Source organism: Giraffa tippelskirchi, chromosome 4, assembly GCF_054371585.1.
Source record: "Giraffa tippelskirchi isolate mGirTip1 chromosome 4, T2T-mGirTip1v1.2.pri, whole genome shotgun sequence".
Lineage (NCBI taxonomy): Eukaryota > Metazoa > Chordata > Mammalia > Artiodactyla > Giraffidae > Giraffa > Giraffa tippelskirchi.
Genome location: NC_137278.1, coordinates 5,399,431 through 5,423,482, shown reverse-complemented (window position 1 = coordinate 5,423,482; position 24,052 = coordinate 5,399,431). Strand labels below are relative to the sequence as shown.

The window sequence follows — 24,052 nt, the reverse complement described above, 5'->3', positions numbered from 1 at the left end:
CACTGTCTGTCTCCAGAACTTGATCGTCTCTGTAAATTGAAACTCTTGAAACTCTGCACTGATTAACATGCCCCCTCCCCACCAGCCATTCCCCCTGCCTCAGGCCCTGGCAACTTGCATTTTACTTTCTGTCTCTATGAGTTTGATTAGTCTGGGTCCCTCAGATAAGTGGAATTATCCAATATTTGTCCTTTGGTGAATGGCTTCTTTTACTTAGCATAGTTTTTCAAGGTTCATCTATCTGTGTTGTTGTGGCATGTGTCTGAATTCCATTCCTTTTTAAGGCTGAAAGTAGTCTCTTACAGGCTTCCCTGGTGGCTCAGCTGTAAAAGAATCTGCAGGGACCTGGGTTTGATCCCTGGGTCGGGAAGATCCCCTGGAGGAGGGCATGGCAACCCACTCCAGTCCGAGTGCCTGGAGAATCCCATGAACAGAAGAGCCTGGCGGGCTCACACAGAGTTGAACACGACTAAGCAGCAGCAGCAGCAATCTATATTATACATACAGCAACTGCATTTTGTTTATCCCTTTGTCCGTAGATGGCCTACAACTTAGAAATATTTTGATTTTTGTTGTTGTTGTTTATTTGTTTGTTTCTGTGCTGCCCTGCATGCAGGATCTTAGTTTTCCCACTAGGGATCCATCCTGGGCCCCCTGCAGTGGTAGTGCAAAGTCCTAACCACTGGACTGCCTTGGGAACTGCCCAACATTTTTGTTTTGTTTTCTGACTCGCCCTTATGCACCAGTGGAATGCATGTCACATGAAGCGGATTCTTTGCTTCCCGCGTCCTGGTGCTCTGCGTCTCACACAGACGGCTCTCTATCCGTACACGGGTGAGAAGTTGAGCCCAGCTCGGCCTGGGTTCAGGCGGTCAGGGAAGGCCTTCTGGAGAACGTAGCCAACTTGAAGTAGCACCTCTTGAAAATAGGGAGCCCTGGAGTATTAAAAATGTGTTTCTAAGTTGAAACGCCTGGGCTGCAGAAGAAAGCTAGTGAGTCAGCTTGCTTTCCAGAGCGCTAGGCCCTTCAAATGTGGATGTGGTGAGAGTGCTCTGCGGGGGCGGGCAGGGGGCAGGTAGGACTTCAGCTCCAGGCCTTGAGCTGATTTTCCCAACGTGCTTTGAGCTCATCTCTGTGTGGAATTGGGGGGTGGATCTCACTGCCGCACCAACTGGAAAAAGGAGGTCACCTCCAGCACTCTCTCCACGGTTCCTTTGTTTCTTTAGAGCTTTTTTTGGCAGGTGTTGTTTACATCCAGTTAAAGAACTGCTCTGTTCCAGGGCGTACAGAACACACAGGCTGGTCTGGGAGGGCCAACCTGTCCGTGGGACTGAATGGGCTGAGTGTTCAGAAATAGTTGGGGAGAGTGGAACACTGCCCTGAAGCATAAAGTGGAATTCTTTCTGATATAAAATTAATTGCAAAAATATACTTACTGGGGAAAAAAAAGTATGTGTAGAAAAATGAATGCTCTTCTCTTTAGATTCCAAGGCACCAGGCGTCATTTATGGTTCAGTGTGTTTATCCTTCTCATACTAAAGAGCAAAGATGGGCTCGTGCTGTTCTTTTCTTCATTTTCAAACTTAATCACGAGCTTTTTTTCCCCAGACTAATATATACAGATCTATCATACTGTTAATGTTTTAAAAATATTTATAAGTTTTTTTTTTTAATATGCATGTGTATGGAAGAAGAAAACAAAAATAGGTCTTAACCTTAACCTTGGCCCAGATAGTCCCAGTTGACTTGTTTTAGAAAGTACTTAGGAAAATTAAATCTATATTGAAAAATAAGGGTTCTTCTCCAGTCTTTCTGAAAGGAGACCGTTGTTTGAAGGTTTTTTTTTGTGATTCCTAGCAGGGAAGAAAAATTATGCACATTATCCATTCCCCCTTGTGTGTGTGTGTGTGTAGACCTACAGCAGGCTGCCCCTCACTGAATGTCGTGTGTGTGTGTGTGTGTGTGTGTGTGTGTGTGTGTGTGTAGACCTACAGCAGGCTGCCCCTCACTTAATGTCTTGGTGTGCTCCATGACACCTGTGTAGACGGATTACATCATTTATTTTAGCGACTACAGAGAAGGATCTGTGGATTCACATGATTTACCCTGTTTCCTATTGGTGGACATTGGGCTATTGCTAATTTTTGGATAATACAGTTTTGGTGAAATTCAGTCAAATTTGTCTTCACAAACATATAATTTGTATGTGATAGCACTTGAGAGTATGTTCCTGTAGTGTGGGGTCTTCCCATTGAGTAGCATTTCGATAAGAGTTCTGTTAAACTCTTTTTCAAAAAATTTTGTGCCAATTTACATAAAGTAGTATATGAGTGTGGGTGTTTCTGAACTGGGGGCTTTTCTAAATGAATCATCGTTTGGGGTCATTTTGGGCGCGCGTGTTTCCCAAATTGAAAGCAGTGACTGTTGAAGGTTTCCTGTGGTCTGGTGTAGGATCTCAGCTTTGGTTGGCATTGACAGGCACAGCAGAGATGGCATTCCCCGAGGACTCCCAGTGCAGGTGCCTGGGCATCTGCTTAGATGAGGCCAGTGGGGGGCTGGTGGGGGCGAGGTGGGGAGAGGCACAGGTAGCCAGGTTTACTTTGATTTTCCTTTTCAGTTAAAGTCCTGGTACTTGGCACAGATGTTTTCTTCTAGCCTTTGTGCATTCAGAGACCTCCCCCATTTGGAGTTCTCACAGTAGCCCTTCCGGAGGTTTCTGAGGCCCGCATTACAGCCCTCGGTGGTCTTGCTACTGTTGATGCATCTGACTGTGTGGGAGGGGTTTATCTGGAGGCCTGTGCTCTCTTGCTCCCAGTTCTTTACTCATCCACTTGGCCTCTGGCCCCCACTTCCCCGCCTGGCTATTCTAGGAGCTCACACCTAGTGGGTGAAGTGACTATGGAAATGAAGCCCCTGGAAATGCCTGGGTGGGATTTCATCAGGCCAGGTGCTCTGGGAGATGAGTGCCCAGGGCGGGGTGCCATAGGGAATACAGAGCACCGGCCCTTACGCTTATTGTTAGTTGAAACCTGGAGAGAATCCGTTAGTTGAAACCTGGAGAGAATCCATCAGATTCCTTTTCCTGAGGGAGAGTAGCCCTTGGCTTTGGTCAGCTGCCTTCATATCCAGGTTCTTCCACTTGTGAGCTGGGTGATTAAGATGATTTAATCTTCTGGAGTCTCTGTTTTCTTTGTCTGCAAAATGTCACAGTGACACCTGCCTCCTGGCATTGGGGGAGGATTCAGTGGGTCCTACGCTGAAGTGTTTCTAAGGTGCCTGGCACAGGTGGGCAGGCACTCAGTAAACAGTAGCTATTAATGGTTCCTGGATCCACCACTAGCTAGGGCCTGGGGGTTTGGAGCAGGCAGGCTTATACGCTTGGGGCTCTTTTGTTTGCTAGAGGTTGAGGTTTCTAATTGTGTGCTCAGCCCTGTGCTGAAGATTTAAACCCAAGTCTCACAGCCCCTGCCCTCACCTGCAGGAGCTCAGACAATGTAACCAAGGGCCTCCCCTTGGGGCATTGGCGCTCTTCCTACTGTCCACTCTCTCCAAGGTAAACATCCCCAACAGGAGCATCTGATCACTGCCTGCTGCCCTTCACTGAGTTTGTTCTTTTCTTGGAGAGTTTTAGGTAAATGTCTTGAAAAGAATAAAAACGAGGTTTGTTAAAGTTCATGGTGTCAGGCAGACAGACCTTTTGGACCTTAAACAGACCTCCTTCACCCCTGTTTCCATATGTGAGCCTCTGTTTCTGTTTCTCTGTCTGCCCAGAGGGGAGGGAACCTGCCTCCCGGTGTTGCTGGGTCAGCTCAGAAACAGGACACCATGCTGATTCTGCACTGCTAGGTTTGGTGGTGGTGGTTTAGTCGCTCAGTCGTGTCCGACCCTTGCGACCCCATGGACTGTAGCCTGCCAGGCTCCTCTGTCCATGGGATTATCCCCACAAGAATACTGGAGTGGGTTGCCATTTCCTTCTCTAGGGGATCTTTCCCACCCAGGGGTCAATCCTGGGTCTCCTGCATTGCAGGCAGATTCCTTACTGACCAAGCCACCAAGGATTCTCACAGCTCAGTTTACCTAAACACTAAAAGAATGTAATGCAATGACAGGACAGGCCTGTTACCCAAACCCCAAACACTCCAGAAAGTACACAGAGTAGAAAATAAGTCATTCCTTGCAGTTGCTCTCTCTCAGTTTGAGAGATGAGTGCTGTCTTAAATAATTTCGTTTTCTAGTAATGGGAATGTTTTAACCACGTGTGAGTTCTTACCCTGACGTGACCAGCGGGAAACAGGAGATAGGAACCAACCTTTATGTTTATATACTTAAGACATCCTGTATGTGGTTCCCCAGCACTGTCACTTCGGTCCTTTCCTGTCTAGAAAGGGCCCTGGTCATTCTCTGTCCACCTGGGTGAATCCTCGCGGCGTGTAGCAGCAGCAGAGAATAGGGTTCGCCAGATGCTGCTCTCCACAGAGCTTCAGGCGAGTGATAAGGTGTTGGCGTGGGGAGTCCGCGGAGCGGGGACAAGGTGGGCGTGCGCTTGGTGGCGTGGCCTTGTCGGGAAGGGGCAGCACAGTCTGTGATAGTTGGGGGATGGGGCGAGGGTGGAGTGGGCAGGACTGGGAGCTGTGAGAGCAGAGAGCTCTGTCCGGAGGGTGCTGGTCCCGTAAGAGCCGTTTCTCATTAATAACCTGTGAGTACAGTCAGCCTGCGTGCGTGCGGGCACATGGCTCCTCTTCTCCAGTGCCAAAAAGACAGACTGGCATCCTCCTGAAAGCCTCTGGGCAACACTTGGCCTTCCTTTTGGGGGTTCTTCCTTTTCAGACCTGGTCTTGCCTGATTGGTGGCCCGGGACTATCACCGTCCTGGGTTTCCTCTGGAGTCTGTGGCTTGGAGAGTAAATGGCATATGGATTCTCAGGCTATAGACCTTTGGAATTTGTCGGAGAGCATTGAAACCAACCAAGCCCTTTTAGCCCTCTGCCTTCAGTATGTGTGTGTGTTAGTCACTCTGTTGTGTCTGACTCTTCTGAGACCCCATGGAATGTAGCCCACCAGGCTCCTCTGTCCATGGAATTCTCCAGGCAAGAATACTGGAGTGGGTAGCCATTCCCTTCTTCAGAGGATCTTCCCGACCCAGGGATCAAACCCGGGGTCTCCTGCATTGCAGGCAGATTCTTTACCATCTGAGCCACCAGGGGAGCCCTGCCTTCAGTATATTGGGATTTTATTTTCTTCAAAGAGGAGTAGCTTGGGGTGGTTAGTTATTGATGAACCATCTCTGTCACAGCAAACACCCTGCTGCACGTGGCTTAGCTCTGAATGGGCATGATAGAATGAGAGAGGGCGTGGTGTGACCTTGGCCTGGTCCTTCACCTCTCAGCCTCCACGTCGTCATCTAAGGGGGCGACAGTGAGGACGGCCACCCCAGGCTGTTGGCAGGATCCTCTGCACAGCTGTAATTACTATTCTGCCAGCCTGGTGGAGTAATTCCCCGCTCGGATTAGAGGGAGGTGTTGCCCTCCAGGTGGAATGCTTTTTTGCTAACAAGCCTCCTCTGGGGCCGCATGCAGCCTGAAGCTGGGGAGGGCAGTGAGTGGAGGAGGGCTGCCTGAGGAAGACTGGGCATGAGCTTCCGGAGGGCTTCCCGTGTGATGAACCTAATTATAGAAGTCTGGGGTCTGAGCACTGCTGGTTTCTCTGGACAGTTCTCCTCTCCTTCCTCACCTCTGTCTGCCCTGCGGTTCTTTGGGCACAGACTAAAAATAGGCTTCGTAGAAATGTCAGACAGTACAGAAGTATTGGCCCACGTGTAAAGTTACATGTAGCAGGATGTTGGCTGTAGCATTATTTGTCACAGGATACTGTTGGAAATAAGTTACACGTCTGTCTGGAGAGCGTGGGTAAATAAATTTGGCACAAATATTCAGTGAAATACTAGGCAGGCATTAAAAAGAGCCTCAGAGTGGTATGTGTTTCCTTGAAAAAAAAAATGACCACAGTGTATTAATAAAAGAACCAAGTTTCTGCATGATACAGTAACAACCTTCATCTGTAGAATAAAAATCCAAGACCACAAACTGCTGATAGCTGTACATAGCATCCTCCAAGTTCACATTGTTACCTTTTGAGTTGGATTGACTTGTTTTGCGTATTTTAGGGTCTTTTGAATTTGTTACACTGAATGTGTATTAGAAATACTTGTTAGTTAGCAGAGATAACTAATTACAGAGGTAACCCATATAAATTCAAATGAAGACACATACCTATGGGCCAGACCCCTGGGTTGGTGGGGACTGGTGCCTTACTGGCTCTTTCCTGGCAAGAGCATCATCCAGGCTCTGAGTTTTGATCACACTCGCCCCAAGTGCCTCACCTCCTGGTTCTGGGGCCCTGATGGGGGTCACAGGAATCCAACCAATTCAGTCATGTCTGTTTTGTGTATCACTGGTCCTCAGAAATTGCTCTGTTGCTCTGGTTAAAAGGAACAATCCAATACAAATGCCATCTCCAACTTCTCTACTAAATCAGATTTTACAATATAGAATATAGATTTCGATGGCATTTGCAGAGTGGTTCTCACTTGATAATTCGCCGTTATTTGGAGGCGGAAAAGGAAGGAGAAACGGAAATAGAGCTTATGTGTCCTGTGTTTCTTTTATTTGCCATGTCCTTGGTAAGTTTTGACCCTGGGCAGGGAGACCTTTGTGTGGCACATCTGTCCAGCTGTCCGTTCCTGGCTGTATGTTGAAATTGCCTTAAGTTTTTTATTTAAAAAATTTTTTTTACTTGCTAAGTTAACTGCATGTTGAAAAGGTGAGATAGGCCAGTAGCTTTCTGCAGATTGCAAGTGGATTTCTAGCTGAGTCCTTCTCAGGCTTCAGCTCAAGCCAGTGTCCCACTGAGCTAGGTGGACAGGGACTGACCCCACTGCTCGTGAAGGAAGGAGCTGTGTAAGAGTTTTAAGTTGATCAGCAATGATGACGATGGTCACTGGAACCACTGAGCAAATGCTGTGCTCGGGGAGATGCAAGGCAGACCCCAGTGGGTGAGGAGCCTGGAGCCGGCGCACACCGGGGGCCTGTTGGGCCCTAAATTAAGAGTGGGGTTCTTTACCTGATGCTGTGCCTGCTCAGACCCCACTCCACCCTGGGCCAGACTCTCCCTGCACAGTCAACATGGCCCCAGGGGTATGGACAGAGCCTGGGAGAACTGTGGGCATTTTATTCTGGACCTCAGGGCCCCTTGGTGGTCAGCATGGACCCTGTAATCGCAGTAGCAGGAGTTTCTCCAGTGCCCAGCACTCCTGGAGCAGTGCCTGGATGTCAGACTTGGCTGGGTTCAAGTTCAGGTTTTGCTGTGCCCTAACCTGAAGCTAGTGACCTTGGGCCAGTCATTTAACCTCCCTAAGCTTTGGTGTCTTGTCTGTAATTGAGGGTACAAATACTTTTCTCTAAGTGACTATTTTATCTTTTGTTCCAAAGAACTCTTGTTTTAAGTTTCAGCTTTATTCAAATGTGCTCGTTAAGTTACTTTTGGCTGTTTTCTTTGTTAATTGTTTCTGCTTGCCTTGGCATTCAGTTGTGTCTTTTTTCTGACTTCTTATCAGATGCTTAATTTCATTCTTTTCTGTTAGGAATTTTAAGTTTTTAGATGATAAAATTTCCTCTGAGTACAAATTTGTCTTTGTTACATGTGTGGTGTTCTTTTTTCCGTCTGTGCTATTTTCTAGGTTTTCTGCAACTAGGGTTTTGAATTCCCCTTTGAGTCAAAAGTTTTTTAAGAGGGAGTTTTAGGTTTTCCAACTGATAGTGTTATTTTTACTTCTGCTTTCATTACATCTTGTTTTATTGCACTGTGGTCAGAGATTTTTGCTTTTTCAGGATTTGGGGTTTTCCTTAAAGTCACACATATAGAGTAACTTTTTGAACATGTTTGCTGATGTACCTTTTCACATGATTTATTAGTTTCTGTTTTGAGTGGGCTTTAGATCAAATCTTACTTAAGACCAAGGTGTAGAGATTTCTGTGTTTTCCAAAGTTCTCTACTTATAGTGATTTTTTTCACTTTTAAATTATATATAAATATAGGTTCATGACAGTTGTATTTTCATTGTGGAGTGTACTTCCTACTCATGTAAAAGTGACTCTTTTCATTCTGCTTTTGTATATGGCTTCTTTCATCAGTGTTGTTACATATATTTGTGACTTTCACCCGTGTAGTTGTGTGTGAGTTTATTCCTTCTTATTTATCTTTTTTCCAGTTTTATTGAGATATAATTGACAAGGTGTATAGGATAGTGATTTGACTTTCATACACTGTGAAATGATTACCACAGTAAGTTTAGCGAACATCATCTCATACAGATAACAAAATTAAAGAAATAGAAAAAACTTTTTTTCTTCCTGATGAGAACTCCTAGGATTTACTAACAGATTTTCATATATAACATACAGTAGTGTTAATTATGTTTATGTGTTGTACATTGCATCCCTGGTACTTACTTATCTTGTGACTGGAAATTTGTACCTTTTGACCACCTTCATCCTTTCCCTCTCCACTCCCCTCTGGTAGGCACATATCTGTTCTCTTTTTCTGTAAGTGAGTTATAGTTACTTAGTTACTTAATTACTGGTACTTTGTTTAATTGACCCACAGCACTATATTGGTTCTTGGTACACAGCGTAGTGATTCAGTATTTTTCCACATTTCAAAATGATCACCGCGGTAAGCCTAGTTACCATCTGTCTATTCCTTCTCATTGTTAAATAGTATTCTGTTATGTGAATATAGTGGCTTCCCTGGTGGCTCAGACAGTAAAGCGTCTGCCTGCACTGCAGAAGACCTGGGTTTGATCCCTGGCTCGGGAAGATCCCTTGGAGAAGGAAATGGCAACCCACTCCAGTTCTCTGGCCTGGAAAATCCCATGGATGGAGGAGCCTGGTAGACTACAGTCCATGGGGTCGCAAAGAGTCGGACGAGACTGAGTGACTTCACTTTCACTTTCATGTGAATATAGTATTTGTTGATTCTAGTAGTGATAGATTTTTTAGCTTGTTTCCATTTTGAGCTATTCCGAATAGTGCTGGCTGCCATTAACACCCTGACACATCTTCCATGCGTGTGAGTATGTGTTTTCTTGGGTTCATACCTAAGAGTGGAACTGCCAGGTCACAGGGGAGGCACTCGCTCGACTCGAGTGGACGGCTGCCTGTTTTCAGAGATGCTGGCAGTTGGCATGCCCGCTGCGGGGCGGGAGCAGTGTCCCCTCCACACTCTGCAGCATTCGTCCACCGGTCTCCCGATTCCGTGTCACTCCAATTCCATACCGATTTCTGAAATTTATATGAAAATCAAAGGCCAAGGATAATCAAAGCATCCTCGAAGAACACAGCTGATGTACTGAACAACACAGTACTAGATGTGAGGACTTGGTAAGAACTACAGTAAGTAAGGGATTGCAGTGTTGGCAGAAGGATAGACAAATAGATGGATAGAATAGAACTGATCTTGAAACAGCCTGTGCATTAATAGTCACTTAATTTGTGACAAAGGTGCCACATGACAGATGGGAAAGGTGGCCTTTTCAAAAGTATTGGGAGGGGACTTCCTCAGTGGTCCAGGGGTTAAGGCTCAGCTTTCTAATGCAGGGGGCGTGGGTTCAAACCCTGGTTGGGGAACTAAGGTTCCACATGCCATGGTGCGGTCAAAATTTTTTTTAAAACATAATAAAATTAAAAAGTACTGGGAAAGTTGGAGTCTCTGTATAGGGAGTGGGGGGAGGATTTTTCTACCCAAAATCATATCCAAGATTAGTTTTAGGTAGATTACAGAGCTAAACATGAAAGAGAAAACACCTTCTAGAATAAGACAGGAGAATTAGCTTTATGATCTTGGAGAAGATAAAATTCTTTAAATAGGATACAGAAAGCACCACCAGAATAGGAAAGATTTATAAATTGAAGTTTACTTTAAACTTCCTATCTTCTGGAGCATTTGATTACAAATGCTCCAGTAAAATGCAACACATACTGTTTTGTAATTGCCCAGATGCATTAGAAAATCTGTCAGTTCTGTCTGCCCTGGGGACCCCTGCCCTGCTCTCATCAGGGCTGGTCCTCTCTTGCTGTAGTGCAGCTGCCATCTTGGGCCTTGGGTGGTGGTCCCTCTGGGTCTTGTCCCTTTGTGCTGGATCCCTTGTTTCTTGCATCCTGTGTATATCATCAGTTGGGGAATATGAGCATCAAGTAACAGAAACTATCTTAAGTTGTCTTAAACAATAAGGACATTTATTGGCTCAAGTAAGTAGAACTCCAGAGGTGGGCAGGTTCTGGGTGTTGGCCCTGGGTGGGGTGTCCCTAAGGAACCAGGTGGGTCACTAGCAAGGGGGCTGGGTTTTTCCCTTAGACCAGGCGTGCCCCTCGCCCAGCTGGGTATGGACCAGTCTCCCAGGTCTCTTGTCTACCTGGGGGAGGACTAGGTCACTTCCTCTAGAAAGGAAGGATGGAGAACTGGCTTCCAGGCAGGAATGGCTAGTGCATTTATTTGCTTCTTGTTCACTAGAGCATCTTTCTCTGCAACCTTCTAAGAACGTAAATGTTTTGTGGCCTTGTGTGAGTTGAAAACGTCCTTCCATCCCCACACTTGGCTCGGTTACCTGGGTAGGAGGGTTAATGATGCTCATGAGACTCAAGTCACTGGCTCATGAGGACTCACTGCCATTCCCATTGTTCCTCCCTGGGACCTTTTTTGCGGGTGATGGTTGGCTTTTGGCAGCTTTGGGGTTCTTGTCTTTATCCCTAATGTATTGAAATTTCCCGTTGTATCTTGTGTTCTTTTTACATCCATTTCTCTGAGCACTTGGCAGATCCTTGCAGTCTTGTATACTTCAGCTCTGGGGATTTTTCGTGTAATTCTTATTTTATAATTTCCCTCCTCTTGTGTTTCTGGAAATATTAGTTAAATTCAGACCCTTGGACTAATCTAATTTGGGGTAGGAATAGAGACTAGTATTCATGTATCCCCTTTGTTAATTTTTCTGGGAGATCCTTTGTCTTGCATTTCTTCTACTGACATGAAAGTTAAAACTTTGTAAGAATAGTTTGGATTTATAGAAAAGTTGGAGATTCTGTATATTCTGCTCCCAGTTTCTCTTAAAAAGATCTTCCATTATTATGGTCCATTTGTCCTGGCTACTTAACACCGGTATTTATACATTGAAGTCTGTTTTATTCACATTTCCTTGATTTTTGCCTAATGTCCTTTTTCTCTTCTAGGATACAACATTTAGTTGTCACGTTTAGGTTCTTTTAGATTGTGATAATTACCAGATTTTCCTTGTCTCCAGTGACCTTGAGAGTTTTGAGGAGATATTTTGTAGAATGTTCCTAGTTGTGATTTGTCTGGTGCTTGTCTCATGATTAACCTGACATTATGGGGTTTTGGCTGTCATGTCTTTAATTCTTCCTTGGGCTTTTTCCTGTTTTCTGATTGCCTCTTAAGAGAAAAAAAAATCCTGTTTTTGTTGCATGCAGCATCTTCTCTTAATTTCCTCAGGACATTAATTAAAAAAAAAACAACTTTGGTTCCTGGGCCTTTGTCTGTTTCCTCCAGGTTCTTTTGTCTGTTTATTTGGTTTCTGTCTTTCAGTTGAGATCTCAGATGAACACAGCTGATTGGGAAACCTGGTGGGTGGGTCAGAGGGAGCTCTTGGTGGGGTGGGTGAGTGAGAAGCCATCCTTTTATTCTTGATCCCCCAAGAGCTTACGTTTTCGAGAGAAGACCCCTTCTTTGCCAGGAGTGTGGAGACCTCCAGGGAGGCAGTCTTGTTTGTCTGCCTCTCTCCTGTGAGGCCAGCAGCAGAGGGAGTCTCAGGCCCTCAGGGGTTGCTCCTCAGGTTTTCACTTAGCCTCTTTTTTTTAGCTCCTTTCTTCACTCCCACTACCCTCTTTGACCCTGGTGTGCTCATGTCTAGACTTCTCTTCATTTATCCAGAGGGGAGGGGGAAGAGAGAGGGCACGTGGGAGGCTGGCTGTTGTACATACAGCCTTTCTGCAAGTGCTCCCCACTCTGACATCCTCTCTCCCACTCCCCACTCCCACCCCAGCCCTGCAGTCTACAGGGCACCCCCTGCTCCTAGGATTTCCTGAGCTCTCTGGAGTCCTCAGTTTCTAGGATCCTTGAATCACCTAAGTTTGTTACTACTCATTGCTGTTCTTTGCTGAAGTTGTCCCTGTCTTTTGGATTCTCTTTGCTGTTGTCATTTTAGAGGGTTTTGGAAGGATGAACCATAAATGCCTGTGGTCCTTCTGCCATGTTTAGCCAGAACACCCCTGCTTTTTAAAGAGTTTCTGTGAATCAAGTGAAATTGAATGAAGGGTCATTTCTGGGATGTGTGTGCACATGTAGATAGGTATACAGTCATGTTTACGTGCGTATGTGTAATTGTGTGTGTGTGTTTGTCGATGACACCACTCAGCTGCTTTTTTCCATGTGATCAGTGGTGGTTGTCTCTTAGCTTCAGGACATCTAGAGCTGCCGTTTGCAGTTGTGGCTGTAGAGGTTTGTGAGGCCCTGAAAAAAGGGTGGGTTGGGATGTCTGGTCCTTTGGCACCATGTCCTTACAAAGCTGTCTCTGCTGTCTTGAGAAGTGAGAGAGTCTGAAGGTGCAGTGGGGGTGGGGTAGGGGAGTGACCAGGTCTATTGGTGGATTTCTCTGCCACGGAGGTCTCCATCACACCTTGGGACCACTATCTCTAGTCTCCTCAACAGCCTTCCAAGTAGATCTTCTGTCCCCACGGTGGGCTTTGGGCTCACAGGCTCCTTCTGTCCTGGCGATCTGTGTGGAGAGAGTTGCTGCCTGCTGGAGGGAATTGGTCCTTGTGGGGAGGGCTTGCCCCCAGAGCCCTTGCGGCAGCAGTGGCTGTTCCCTGGTGGGTGATAGAGCCAGTCTCTCTCTCTCTCTACTGTCTTCTGTTTTCAGCAGTGGATCTGTGAGGTCCTGGGGTTTGGGAAGTTTGGAAGGCAAGCTGTCTCCTGGGCTAAAGAAAAGCACTTCCTGTCAGTTATTCCTCCCACTTCCAATGCCCAGACTCCAGCTGCTTCGGGTGATGTCATTCCTACAGCATGGGCTTTGGGTGTAAACACAGTCGCCACTGGCTGCATCAGGGCAGCGGGGGAGAGTGACAGGCATGGCTGGCTGGGACAGCGGCCTCCAGTGCTTGTGCTCAGCTTGTCTGCAGTATTCTCTTAAGCTTTCCTTAAAATTGTTTTCATAATTTTTTTAAACAAAGATCTGTTTAGAATTTAGATAGTAGTTTTTGACTTTCGTTGCAGAACTCTTGAAATAGGAAACAAACAGAACGAGTAGCAGGAGGCAGACAATTAGCATCACAGCCTGGTGGCCCCTGCGCTCTAGTGACTTGTGCTGGTAAAGAGGTCCAGCAGTGTGACTGGGACCTGGTTGACACGTGATCATTTTTCATTTTGTTTTTTAAGCTTTACGGTTTTTCTGTATTGAGCATATATTCCTTGTTACTAAAACATGTTAGGGGTGAATGAATGAGTAGGACCAGTGCTGTCCACCTCAAGTCTGTCCTCACCCCAGCATGTGGTTGCCTTGAATACCCCTCTTACTGCCCTCACGTGGGATGCCGTGAAATCGGGGCAGTTCAGTGCTTTTCAAAATGTGGTTGCAGTGGAGTGTTGATCTCAAGGGTTTTCTGAGCATTAAAGCACATCTGTGTCACCTAAGAATTAATTAAAGGTGTCCACAGGCAGATCCTGAACCCCTGTGAATTTTCGGTCTTGGTTTGAAGGTCTGCTCTCTGCCGTCAGGGTCCGTAGGCTGTGAGACTGCAGAGAGGGGTCAGGTCCCTGGAGCCTGGAGGTAGGCAGGAAGCTGGAGGCGTCACTGGTCGCAGAGAAGTTGGAAGATTAAGTAGTGTTGCAGGGCCAATGGTGGTGCTGAGCCTGGGGCCTGACCTGTGGGAAAAGCCCTGGATCGCTTGTGTTGTGTTCTTCATTCATTCATTCCTGATGCCGGACCTGTGAGGTATGTAGCAGGGTGTTCATCTCAGTAAATCCACAGGGAAACTGGCCAGCGTGGAGGTGACATGCTGACCTGAGTTTGGAGAGAGAAGAGCGGCGAGGGTGGGGTGGGGATGAGAGTGGCAGGGGTGTGGGGTCGCCTGTTGGCCCTGGATTTGACCCTCCTGCAGGCATTGAGATGAGGTTGAAGTTGTCTGAGCAGGTGCCCCTGACCTGGTTTGGTTCTGGTGGGGGGTGGTTAGGGCTGGACGGGGTTCAGGGAAGCGGGGGCGGGGCTTGCAGACCCCAAAGTGTGCCAGGGAAGTGGGGGTAGGGAAGGGCTCTAGTCCCTGCAGCAGGGGCTTTCGCCCTTATTGCCTTTATTTTTAACTGCTGTAGCTTCCTAAGTGTGCTGTCTCCTGGGGGTGTGGCCCTCTTCGAATCCCTCGCCTCGCATCCTTCCCACCCCTTTGTTGTTCCCTCAGGCCTTTATTTTCCTTGTTCTCCTTCCCTGGAGAGGTTTGTGCTGTGTTCTGCAGTCACGCCTGACGCCTGTCCTGCAGAAACCTCACCTGCCTGGGGTCCTGCAGGTGGAATGACTGGGCCCAAGCTCCAGCTTTGCAGGTAGGCCTGCTCTTGCCTGTTAGGACCTGGAGATGTGTGTTAGAGGGGGTCCCCTGCTTCCGGCAGACCAGCCTGATTTTCTGACTGGGGCCCTGCAGGGAGCCACTGAAAGCTGGAGGTGTGGAGTTGGTGTGCTATTGCTGGGTGAGACAGCAGAAGCTCCCCTGTAAACCCAGATGGGGTTCCCCACTCCCCACCCCATCCTGGGGTGTATGTGAACCCCTTTTTGTTGAGTCCATTTCCATATCTACTTCTCCCGTTAGACTAGGGGTCAGCTGGCTGCAGCCCCCAACTCCGACCCCCTTCCTGTTTTGGTGAATGGAGTTTTGCTGGAGCCCAGCTCTGCTGCTTTCTGTTGTCTGGTTGCAGCCGTGCAGGGCAGGGTGGTTGACGTGTGAAGGAGATGCTCAGTCTGGCCCTCCACGGAAGGCACTGTGAAGCCTGCTCTGGAGGGTGGGCTTGGGGTCTTTGTTGCCTCCACACGCCCGGTGCTGAGTGACCCCTCGTTTGCTATGGAGTGGGCAGCACACATCTGAGAGCTTGAACTCGGTGGTTGGCACCCACTCTGTGTTAACATTCCTTTTCTGCAGACACTGACGTGTTGGAGAAGGATGGGATTGTTTATTCATCTCATCCTGGATTGTGTGGTGATGGCTCTTTATGTTCTGACTGAGACTGGACAAGCATACTGTCGGGTGACCATGTCCTTTCCAGACCTCCTTGTTTCCTGACCTGTTTATCCAGCCCTGCTTGCCGCTTCCATTCCTGAATGGTTCATGCTTTTTGGTGTGTTCTGTGTGGCAGTGGGATCTTTCCTTCTTTTCTCCTCACCCCAGGTTGGGGGCTTCTACTTGTGCCTTGTGGCTGTGGCACTTAGGCTGAACACACTGTTTTTGTGGCTCGTGGGTCTTCCCCAGGGACCCCTCTGCTCTGAGCATGCAGTGGGTCCTTCAGTGTTGGTGACTGGAGGAGAGAGCCACATGGTGCTGGCTCCAGGTGTCCTCAGGATTGAGGACTGCTTAGGAAAGCAGATGATTTGCCCAAATATTGCCAGACTCAGGGAGACCTGTGAAAAGCCTGGGTTTGCCCTGATGTAAACCTGGCTGTTGTTGGTTGGCAGCATTGGGGTGTAGAAAATGTTTTGTTTTTAAGCACCTTGTCCAGTCCCGTCATCTGTGCAGTTGTTCAGGAGGCACCCTTTGAGCCAGGGTTGCCACGTGTCCGAGCCACGGCAGTCGCTCCCCCCCAGGCCAAGCCCCAGCAGCCTGGAGTCGGGGTCCTTGGGCAGGGAGTCTGCAGCCAGGTGTCCCCGCCCGGGCTCCCGGCCTGCCCCAGCACTCAGTGGCCTGTGACCCTGGACGGTTTACTCCTCTGTCCTGACCGTAATGTAGTGTCCTTCTCTGTAAAGCAGGCTGATGACTGTAGTGTCTTCTGAGCATGGAGAGCAGTAAGTGTCAATGGGTGCCCAGCTCGCCCTGAGTGCTACCCGGGGGAGTCCCCAGCTGGGCGGGCATCTGCTGCTGGCTGGTACCCAAGTGGAAGTGAAATGAATCCTGTTACTCGGAAATGGCTCTTTATAAGCTGGGAGGTCCTCCCTCTGGTGGAGGAGAGCAGGCGTCTTCTGGTGACCTGACGACTGGGACTACTGTCTGGAGGGGCGGGGCCTGGACTAAGTTGCCTTTGTTCTTGTTGTTCTTGCTGGTTCCTTTGTTCCTGTAGAGCCTGGCCTCTCGGCACTTTAAGGAAAGTTGTCAAAACAGGCAGACCTGGATTTAAGATGTCCTTTTCTTCATTCCCCTAAAGTTGTCTTCACACGGATTTTGGGTGATTTTTGTCTCTTTCTAGGTGAGAATGCCCAGGGACCCAGGCAGGGCCTGGGGGTGCTGGGTGGTGGGGAGGGCTTCCAGCAGGAGGGCAGGATGGGATCCCTTGTTTTGTAGTTGCTGTAGATGGAGTACTGGGGATATGTATTAGATCTTGTTTAGAAAAAAAAAGCAACACCCCAGAAAAGAATTCTGCTGCCTACAAAAGGGGGCGCGTGCAGAGCGAGAGCCCTGGCTGTGCTCCAGGCTTGCTCTGTGCCGCCCACAGAGCCTGGAGTCTCCACTGGTTCGTCCCCATCGAGCCAGGCTGAAGGGACATGCCCCTGACCCACCCAGAAGCATGTTCTCTCGCCTCCCAGCTTCACGAGCCGCACCCACATGTTTGCCTGCACGTTTCTGCCATCTGACAGGCTAGTTGAGCCCTTGTGTAATCTTTGTGTGTGTATTGACAGACCAGAAACTCAGCAGATAGTTGTAAGCTGGGTAAAGCCATACTAACAGTATTCTGGGCCTGATGTTTGTGAAAACCCAAAGGGTAGGCAGAGCAGCCAGAGACGCAGGTGGGGCAGAGCTGGGCCCTAGACATGATCCTGATTCTTGGAGGCGATGGATACCTGCGTGCTGGTGGGGAAACCAGAATGCTTTTATTTGTATTTGGTGTTTGCTCAGTGAAGTGAAGTGAAGTGAAGTGAAGTCGCTCAGTCGTGTCCGACTCTTTGCGACCCCGTGGACTGTAGCCTACCTGGCTCCTCCGTCCACGGGATTTTCCAGGCAAGAGTACTGGAGTGGGTTGCCATTTCCTTCTCCAGGGGATCTTCCCTACCTAGGGATCGAACCTGGGTCTCCCGCATTGCAGGCAGACACTTTGCCCTCTGAGCCACCAGGGAAACCCTTGCTCAGTGAAGTCTGGCTTAAAAGAACCCTTGCATGCCCCGAGGCTGGTGTCTGTAACCTTGCTTTGTAAAGGGCCAGGTAAATACCGGTAGCTGTTGCTCTGTGGGCCCTATGCGGCCTCTTGCAGTTTCCCCAGGCTGGCTGTATGTAATTGGCCCGCCCTGCTGGAAGGGAGAATTGGGCCCGAAGGACGTCCATCTGTGCACTCTTATGTGGAGCCTTGTGGTGAACAAGTATCAGGCCCCCTCCCCCATGGGGCTGTTTCCATAGCGATGGTGACTCAGTCGCATTGCCTATTAGCACCCCAGATTTCTGTAGGAATGCAGAATCCAGTCCCAATGTGTGGTGAGACGCTGCTTTGACAATAAACCATGTAATTCCATGGCCGTGGGTTATTAACATTGGGTATGTTTGATTTTAGAACCCGTTGGCATTTGTGAAATCTGGCCATGGTCCCTCAGTCTGTGTGGGAAAACTGAGGTCTAGAGCAGCCAGTAGTATTCTCAAGTGCATAACTTGGTTAAAAAGTGGGAGAAGGGCCTTCCAAAAAGTGCGCCTGTGGGTTTAGAGCAGGTGTTAGTCCAGCGCGTTCCCGTCTTGGTTTCACTGAGGGGCTTTTGTCAAAAGGAGTAGAAAGCATATTCCCTAAACATAGTAGGTGCTTTAGCATTTGCTGAGGGGTTGAGTTTATTTAGAGGACGCAATTCAAACAGCAGTTGTTGACAGATTAACATTTCTTAGCTCCCATTGGCTCAGATTTTTCCCTAATTTTTTTCCAGGATGCCAAGAGTAGGGTTGTGGTCAGGCTCTGGTTCCCTAGTGCTTCTTGGGGGTGAGTGTGGGGACTGGTTAGTTCTGAGTGGCATGGTGTCACCAGGAGACCCACTGAGTGCTATGTGTCCACTTTGACCTGTGTGCACTCTGACGTCTGCCCCTGGGCCCAGGCAGTGCAGAATCAGGGAGATCTGCTTGTGTCAGTGAACTGGTGGAAGTTTGGACAAAGGAATACTTACTTCTTAAGATTTACTTTTTATCGCGGTAACACTGGTTTATAACATTGTATGTTTTTCGCAGTAACACTGGTTTATAACATTGTATGTTTTATCTGTACAACTTGGTGTTTCTATTTCTTGTGCCCCAGAGCATGCTCACCACAAAGAATTGAGTTTGCATCCGTTATCATACAGATAATCCTCTTTGTGATTTCTTCGTCTCCCTGTCCCTCCCTTTCTGCTCACCACTGTTTTCTGTATCTGTGTGTTTTTGTTTGCTTTGGTTCTTCATTTATTTTTTGTTTGTTGGTTTGATTTTTATATTCCACCTGTGAGTTGAAATCATAAAATATTTGTCTTTCTACATCTGACGTATTTCACTTAGCATAATACCCTCAAGGTTCATCCTTGTTGTCACAAATGGCAAAGTTTTGTCTTTTTAAATGGCTGAGTAGTATTTCATTGTGTATATGTATCACAACTTCTTTATTCATTCATCCTTTTGGCTATTGTAAATAATGCTGTGATGAACATTGGGGTACATACATCTTTTCAAATTAGTATTTTCATATTCTTTGCATAAATTCCCAGAAGTGGGATTGTCAGTTTATGTGATAGTTCAAGTCTTAATTGTTTTGATTGCCCAGAATGTCTGATGAATAATTTTTATTTCACTTGTCTTTGTTGGTTTGTTTTTTAATTCAGTAAGGAATAGTGTATCTGGATTTAAATGGATGATGCTGCATCTGTAGTCCTGCAAATCGTGTGGCTGGGAGGGAGGCACCCCTGGCTTTGTTCAGAAGTGTTTGTAGGTTCAGGGGCAGCTGAGGTGCGGCTGTGACTTAGCGTTTCCCACGACTGTACTAAAGTGAGACATTCTGGAACATGCTTCTTATTAATCCAGCTGTGTGACTGCGGGTGAGAACCGTCTCCCTGTAGGCTGGATGTGGGGCGGAGGTTGTGTCCCAGGCCCAGCTCAGGGCTTGAACACACGACAGTGCCTGCCTAGTAAAGACGTGTTGAATGAATGAATATATTAGTTTTCTGTTGTTGCTGTGACTGATGACCATAAAACTCCAGTGGCTGAAAACAAAACAGACACGTTCTCCCCTGGTTCTGGATGTTGGAAGCCTGCAGTGATGCTGCTGGGCTGAAATCAGAGCTGCGGCAGGGCTGCGTTCCTCCTGGGGGCTTTCCTGGCCTGTCCGGCTTCTCCAGGCGGCCTGCACCCCTCTGCTCTTAGTCCTCTTCCAGCTTTAAAGAGCCTTACTCCAGCCTGTGCTCCTGTTAACCACCCAGACTCTGACCCTCCTGCCTCCCTCTCTAAGACCCTTGTGATTACATTAAGCCCACCCGGATAATCCAGGATAATCTGTCCATTTCAGGATCCTCAATTTAATCACACCTGCAAAGTCCCTGTTGCCTGGGAAGGTAACATACTCACGGGTTCTGGGAATTAGGGCATCCACACTTCCGTAACTCAGCAGGCCACGGAGTTTGTGGAGAGTGCTCATAGTCCTCGGTGGAGTAGTCTGCTACTGATGAATAAAAATAAAAGACTCCACCCCTCTGCCTGGGCCACTCCCACTTTGCGGGGGCCCTGCTTGGACCCCTGCTGGAGCTGTAGGGCCTCCTCAGGGGTGCCCATCTATTTCCCATGTTCAGGGCTTTTCCTTTTAGACCCAACCACATGTGCTGTTGCATATTCTTTGTTTTTTAAAAACAAGTGTGAAAATGTGGTGGGGGGAATCATCTTTACCTTGAGGGCCTTACAGAATGAGCCCTTGACTGGGGCCTGACTAGTATTTTGCCAACCCATGTTTTGGACTGAACCCTGCAGGCTGGGGCTGCCTATGGCTGTCACCTTGGGGGCAGTTTTCAAGGGCTCTTGTTAATAGTGCGATGCGTGCGTGCACATGAGTGTATTGGGAGGGGTTCATGTTCCTACCCTAGTGAACTTTTCTATTGTTTCTTCTGTCTGACAGAAACATCTGAAAATTAGATCTCATCTAGTCTTAATGGAGAATTTCAGGTGGTTTTCTGTTTGAAAGCCTATTAATTATTGGTCATTCTGACATGGGACAAGATCCAGTCTCTTTCCTGCAGGGCCTTAAAGCCCAGCGTTGGGAAGCAGCCTGGGGAGGTTATTACCAGTTCTGACTGTGGCAGAGACTCCCTGTGTGCAGCTTTGGGGGCGAGGATTTAAAGATAGAGGGTGTGTCTGTAGCCCCCTGGCATGTGGGCAGGCACCGGGGAGGGAGCTGCGTGGAGCATTCTGATGGGTCGTCTTGGTGAGCGCTTGAGGTTCTCGCTGCTCCTTCAGGGAGCCTGCTCTTCTGGCCAGTGTCATGCTGTTGGCGTCCTGGGGCCTGAGTCCTGGGGCCTGAGTGCTGTGCTGCATGGGGGTCTCTTCCTGGCCGGCTGTGGCTGCCTAAACCGGGCTCTGAGTGAGGAAGGGAGTTAAGTACCCACCCTGGGTGGCTCTGTCCTGGTGACTCAGTGGTAAGAACCCACCTGCCTGCCAGTGGAGGAGATGTGGGTTCCATCCCTGGGTTGGGAAGATCCTCTGGAGGAGGAAACAGCAACCCACTCCAGTATTCTTGCCTGGAGAATCCCGTGGACAGAAGAGCCTGGCGGGCTACAGTTCATGGGGTCCTAAGAGTCAGACACGACTTAGTAACTGAACCATCCTACACTGCACCTGAGTGGCTGAAACCCTGGGGGGAGGAAAGGGGTACTTGCGTGAAGGAGGGTGACCCCTGGGTAGTGACCCCCGCACATCGTATACAGCTCAGGATGCTCACCCTGGGGTGTCCATCGAGGTGCTGGAGTGTTTCCAGATACAGATGGCATGCATATCTGTTCCTGCACCCGAGACAGGGACTGGCAGGGCTTGAGTATCGCGCTTCATGTGCTGTGAATGAAAGGACAGGTGCCCCAGCTCACGGGGCGTGCTCCTCTGGCCGAGGTGGCTTCAGAACAGGGTGAAACGACAGACCTTCCTGCAGCGGCTACGCCAGGTTCCTGTTGCGAGTCAGGGATGTTTTCACTTCCCTTTTGTCACTGAAAACATTTTATCAGTAGGTCTAAATTGATGCTTTAGCTTTTTTCCCATATGTTAATTCCAGTGGGAAGTAACAGTCACTTGTACAAGTTTTTCTCCCACGATCAAATTTAGAACCTAAAGCCAAGGGTGAGCTTAGAATGAAAGCACTGGAACTGCTGGTCCTCAGTGCCTGGCACGTGGCCTCACTGGTGTTTAAATTGATGAATGCCAAAGTGAATGAGGAAGGTGCTCCTGGAGGAGCCGGCGGAAAGGTAGAAAGAAGGTGGCACTCGGGAGACGCTGCTTCCTTGGCTGGCCTTTCAAGATTTCTTCCCAGTGGAGGGCAGGCGTGGACAGTACTGCCCACAGGGGCTCCTCTCCCCGGGGTCCTGCTGTCTCTCCTGTCTATGCCTCAGAGAGCCCTGCTCTTGGTGCCTGAACAGGTGTTTCCCTGTGGGTGCTGGTTCTTTGGTTTGAAAAGTGCCCATACCAGCTGCTTCAGGTGATTTCCTGGCTGTGCACTTCCCTCTGGTTTGGTTTTGCTCATCCTGGGAATGGACAGCTTTCCATGAGGAAGGCGTTATTTGTGATGTTACATTGTTGAGCTCACAGGGGGATGAGCCTTTGTTTTTCCACCTTGAGGAGCTGTCCTTGATTCAGAGGCCTGACGTGTGAAATTTACATCTCATTGTGGCTGGTGAGGGAGAGGGTGCAGCTGATTTTCAGGCAGGGAGAGTCCCTGTCGTTGGAGGTGGGGTGGTGTCTACAAGATGTTCTTTAGATGTGAGAAAGGCTGTCTGTGCGTGGGAAGGGCATCTTTCTAGGGACAGAGTCCAAAGCTTTCTTCACATCTTCAAGGAGATCCACGATCCCTAAGGATTCAGTTCACTGGATCAGAGGTTCTGGTGGATTAACACTTTTTTTTTCCCCCCATTTCAAAGGCAGATCGGGAGCGGTGCCGAGAAAAATTTCCTTACTAGATGACATTTCATCGCAATGTCCGATCGTTTGGGGCAAATAACCAAGGGCAAGGATGGGAAAAGCAAGTATTCGACTCTCAGCCTGTTTGACAAGTATAAAGGAAAATCAGTAGATTCAATCAGATCCTCAGGTAAGAGCAGGCGGGGACCCAGTGCCCTATGCTTTCCCTTAGGTGAGACGGTTGGGTCTAGGACCAGGAAAACCTAGGGTTCCCTGTCTGGTCAGACAGATGTGGTCCACACAAGCCAGTCTTCTGGGACCATGGAGTCACCCCCGTAGTTCTTGGGGAGCCCATTGCCCTCTACTTCTATGTGATGTCCTATTTCAGACCCTGGACTATCCTGACTGCTGTAGCAGGATTATTTCCTCATCTGTCTTGTCTTGTTGAAGCTCTGGCTATTTTGACCCGATGGGTAGAATGGAATTTAATTTGCACTAGAGTTACCCTTTTTAGCTTTCGTGGTTCTGCTATTCCAGAACTTGGTGGGAAAATTGCCTGTTGATTCTGTCCACACCCCCTGAGAATCTTTTGAATGTCAGGGGCCCTGCTCAGGCTTGGCTGAGTCCCTGCAGTCCTGCTGTCACGAGGCCAGAGCAGTCTCCCCTGGCAGAGGGCTGGTGATTGTGTGGGATGGAGGTTTTGGGGCCTGGCTCCTCACTGTGTCCTAAACTTAAACTCCCTGAGCCTACTGCCCACAAGTAACTGGAAGCCTCCGCAATGGCTTCAGCAGCCTGTGTCTCTGAAGTCCTCGGTGAAGAGCTTCTAAAGTGACTGACTACAAGTGACGACCAAACACTTTTGTGTGTGTGTGTTTTTTTTTAATATTTTTATTTATTTCTTTGGCTGCCCTGGGTGTTAGTTGCCGCATGCAGGATCTTTAGTTGAGGCATGTGGGCTCTTGGTTGTAGCATGTGGGATCTAGTTCCCTGACCAGAGATTGAACCCAGCCCCCTGCATTGGCACTGCAGAGTCTTAAGTCACTGGACCACCAGGGAAGTTCCTTCTGTGTGTTTTCTGGCAGATGTGTCCCTTGTTTTTCGTTTGGTCGCCATTGTCATCATCACTTAGAGTTTAGAAGAGCAACTGAGTGAACCCAGCATCTCTACGTCCGTGACTTCCTGTGCAGCCTCTCTTTCCATCCCTCCCCCTGCAGTTATTCCTCGACATGGCTTACAAAGTCTCGGGAAAGTTGCCACGGCCCGGCGCATGCCACCGCCTGCAAACCTGCCAAGCCTGAAGTCTGAAAACAAAGGAAACGACCCCAACATCGTGATAGTACCCAAGGACGGAACAGGATGGGCAAACAAGCAGGACCAGCAAGACCCAAAGAGGTGAGAGCGAGGGGTGGGCGGTGGGCAGGAGCTGGAGAAAGCCTCTCTCGCCTCAACTCCTCCTGCTGAGTTGTTTCTCACTCCATGGCTCCTGGAGCCAAAGCGGCAGGGTTTCTGTGAGCCACCTTGTTCCAGTGATCAGTGTCCCTTGTGCCCTATTAAGAAAGCCCTCATCACTCCCAGAGGAGCTTATGCAATGCCTCGCGCCGGTTCCTGCACGAGCCACTGTGGACAGAGCCGAGCGCTTGATTCTGGTTGGGGTCCCTGGGTGCTGGGCCCCAGGTGGAGAAGGAGGAGCCTTCCGGGCTGTGGGATCCCAGCGCCCCACAC

General features: G+C 48.5%; 1 protein-coding gene across 50 annotated transcripts in view; it reads left to right on the top strand.

Annotated features, from left to right (window-relative positions):
* PRRC2B (proline rich coiled-coil 2B) overlaps nucleotides 1–24,052 on the top strand; it is an 85,062-nt gene that overhangs the window by 5,587 nt on the left and 55,423 nt on the right. For 37 of the 50 annotated variants that reach the window (XR_014083264.1, XR_014083263.1, XR_014083262.1 and 34 more), the window contains exons 2-3: nucleotides 22,351–22,520; nucleotides 23,545–23,722. Coding sequence is in view for 37 of the 50 variants with exons in the window: in XM_081594615.1 (XP_081450741.1) it covers nucleotides 22,406–22,520; nucleotides 23,545–23,722 (293 nt within the window). In the remaining 13 variants the exon portion in view is untranslated. The remainder of the gene's footprint in view (nucleotides 1–22,350; nucleotides 22,521–23,544; nucleotides 23,723–24,052) is intronic. The other 13 variants (XM_081594616.1, XM_081594614.1, XM_081594627.1 and 10 more) reach the window with 1 other exon arrangement.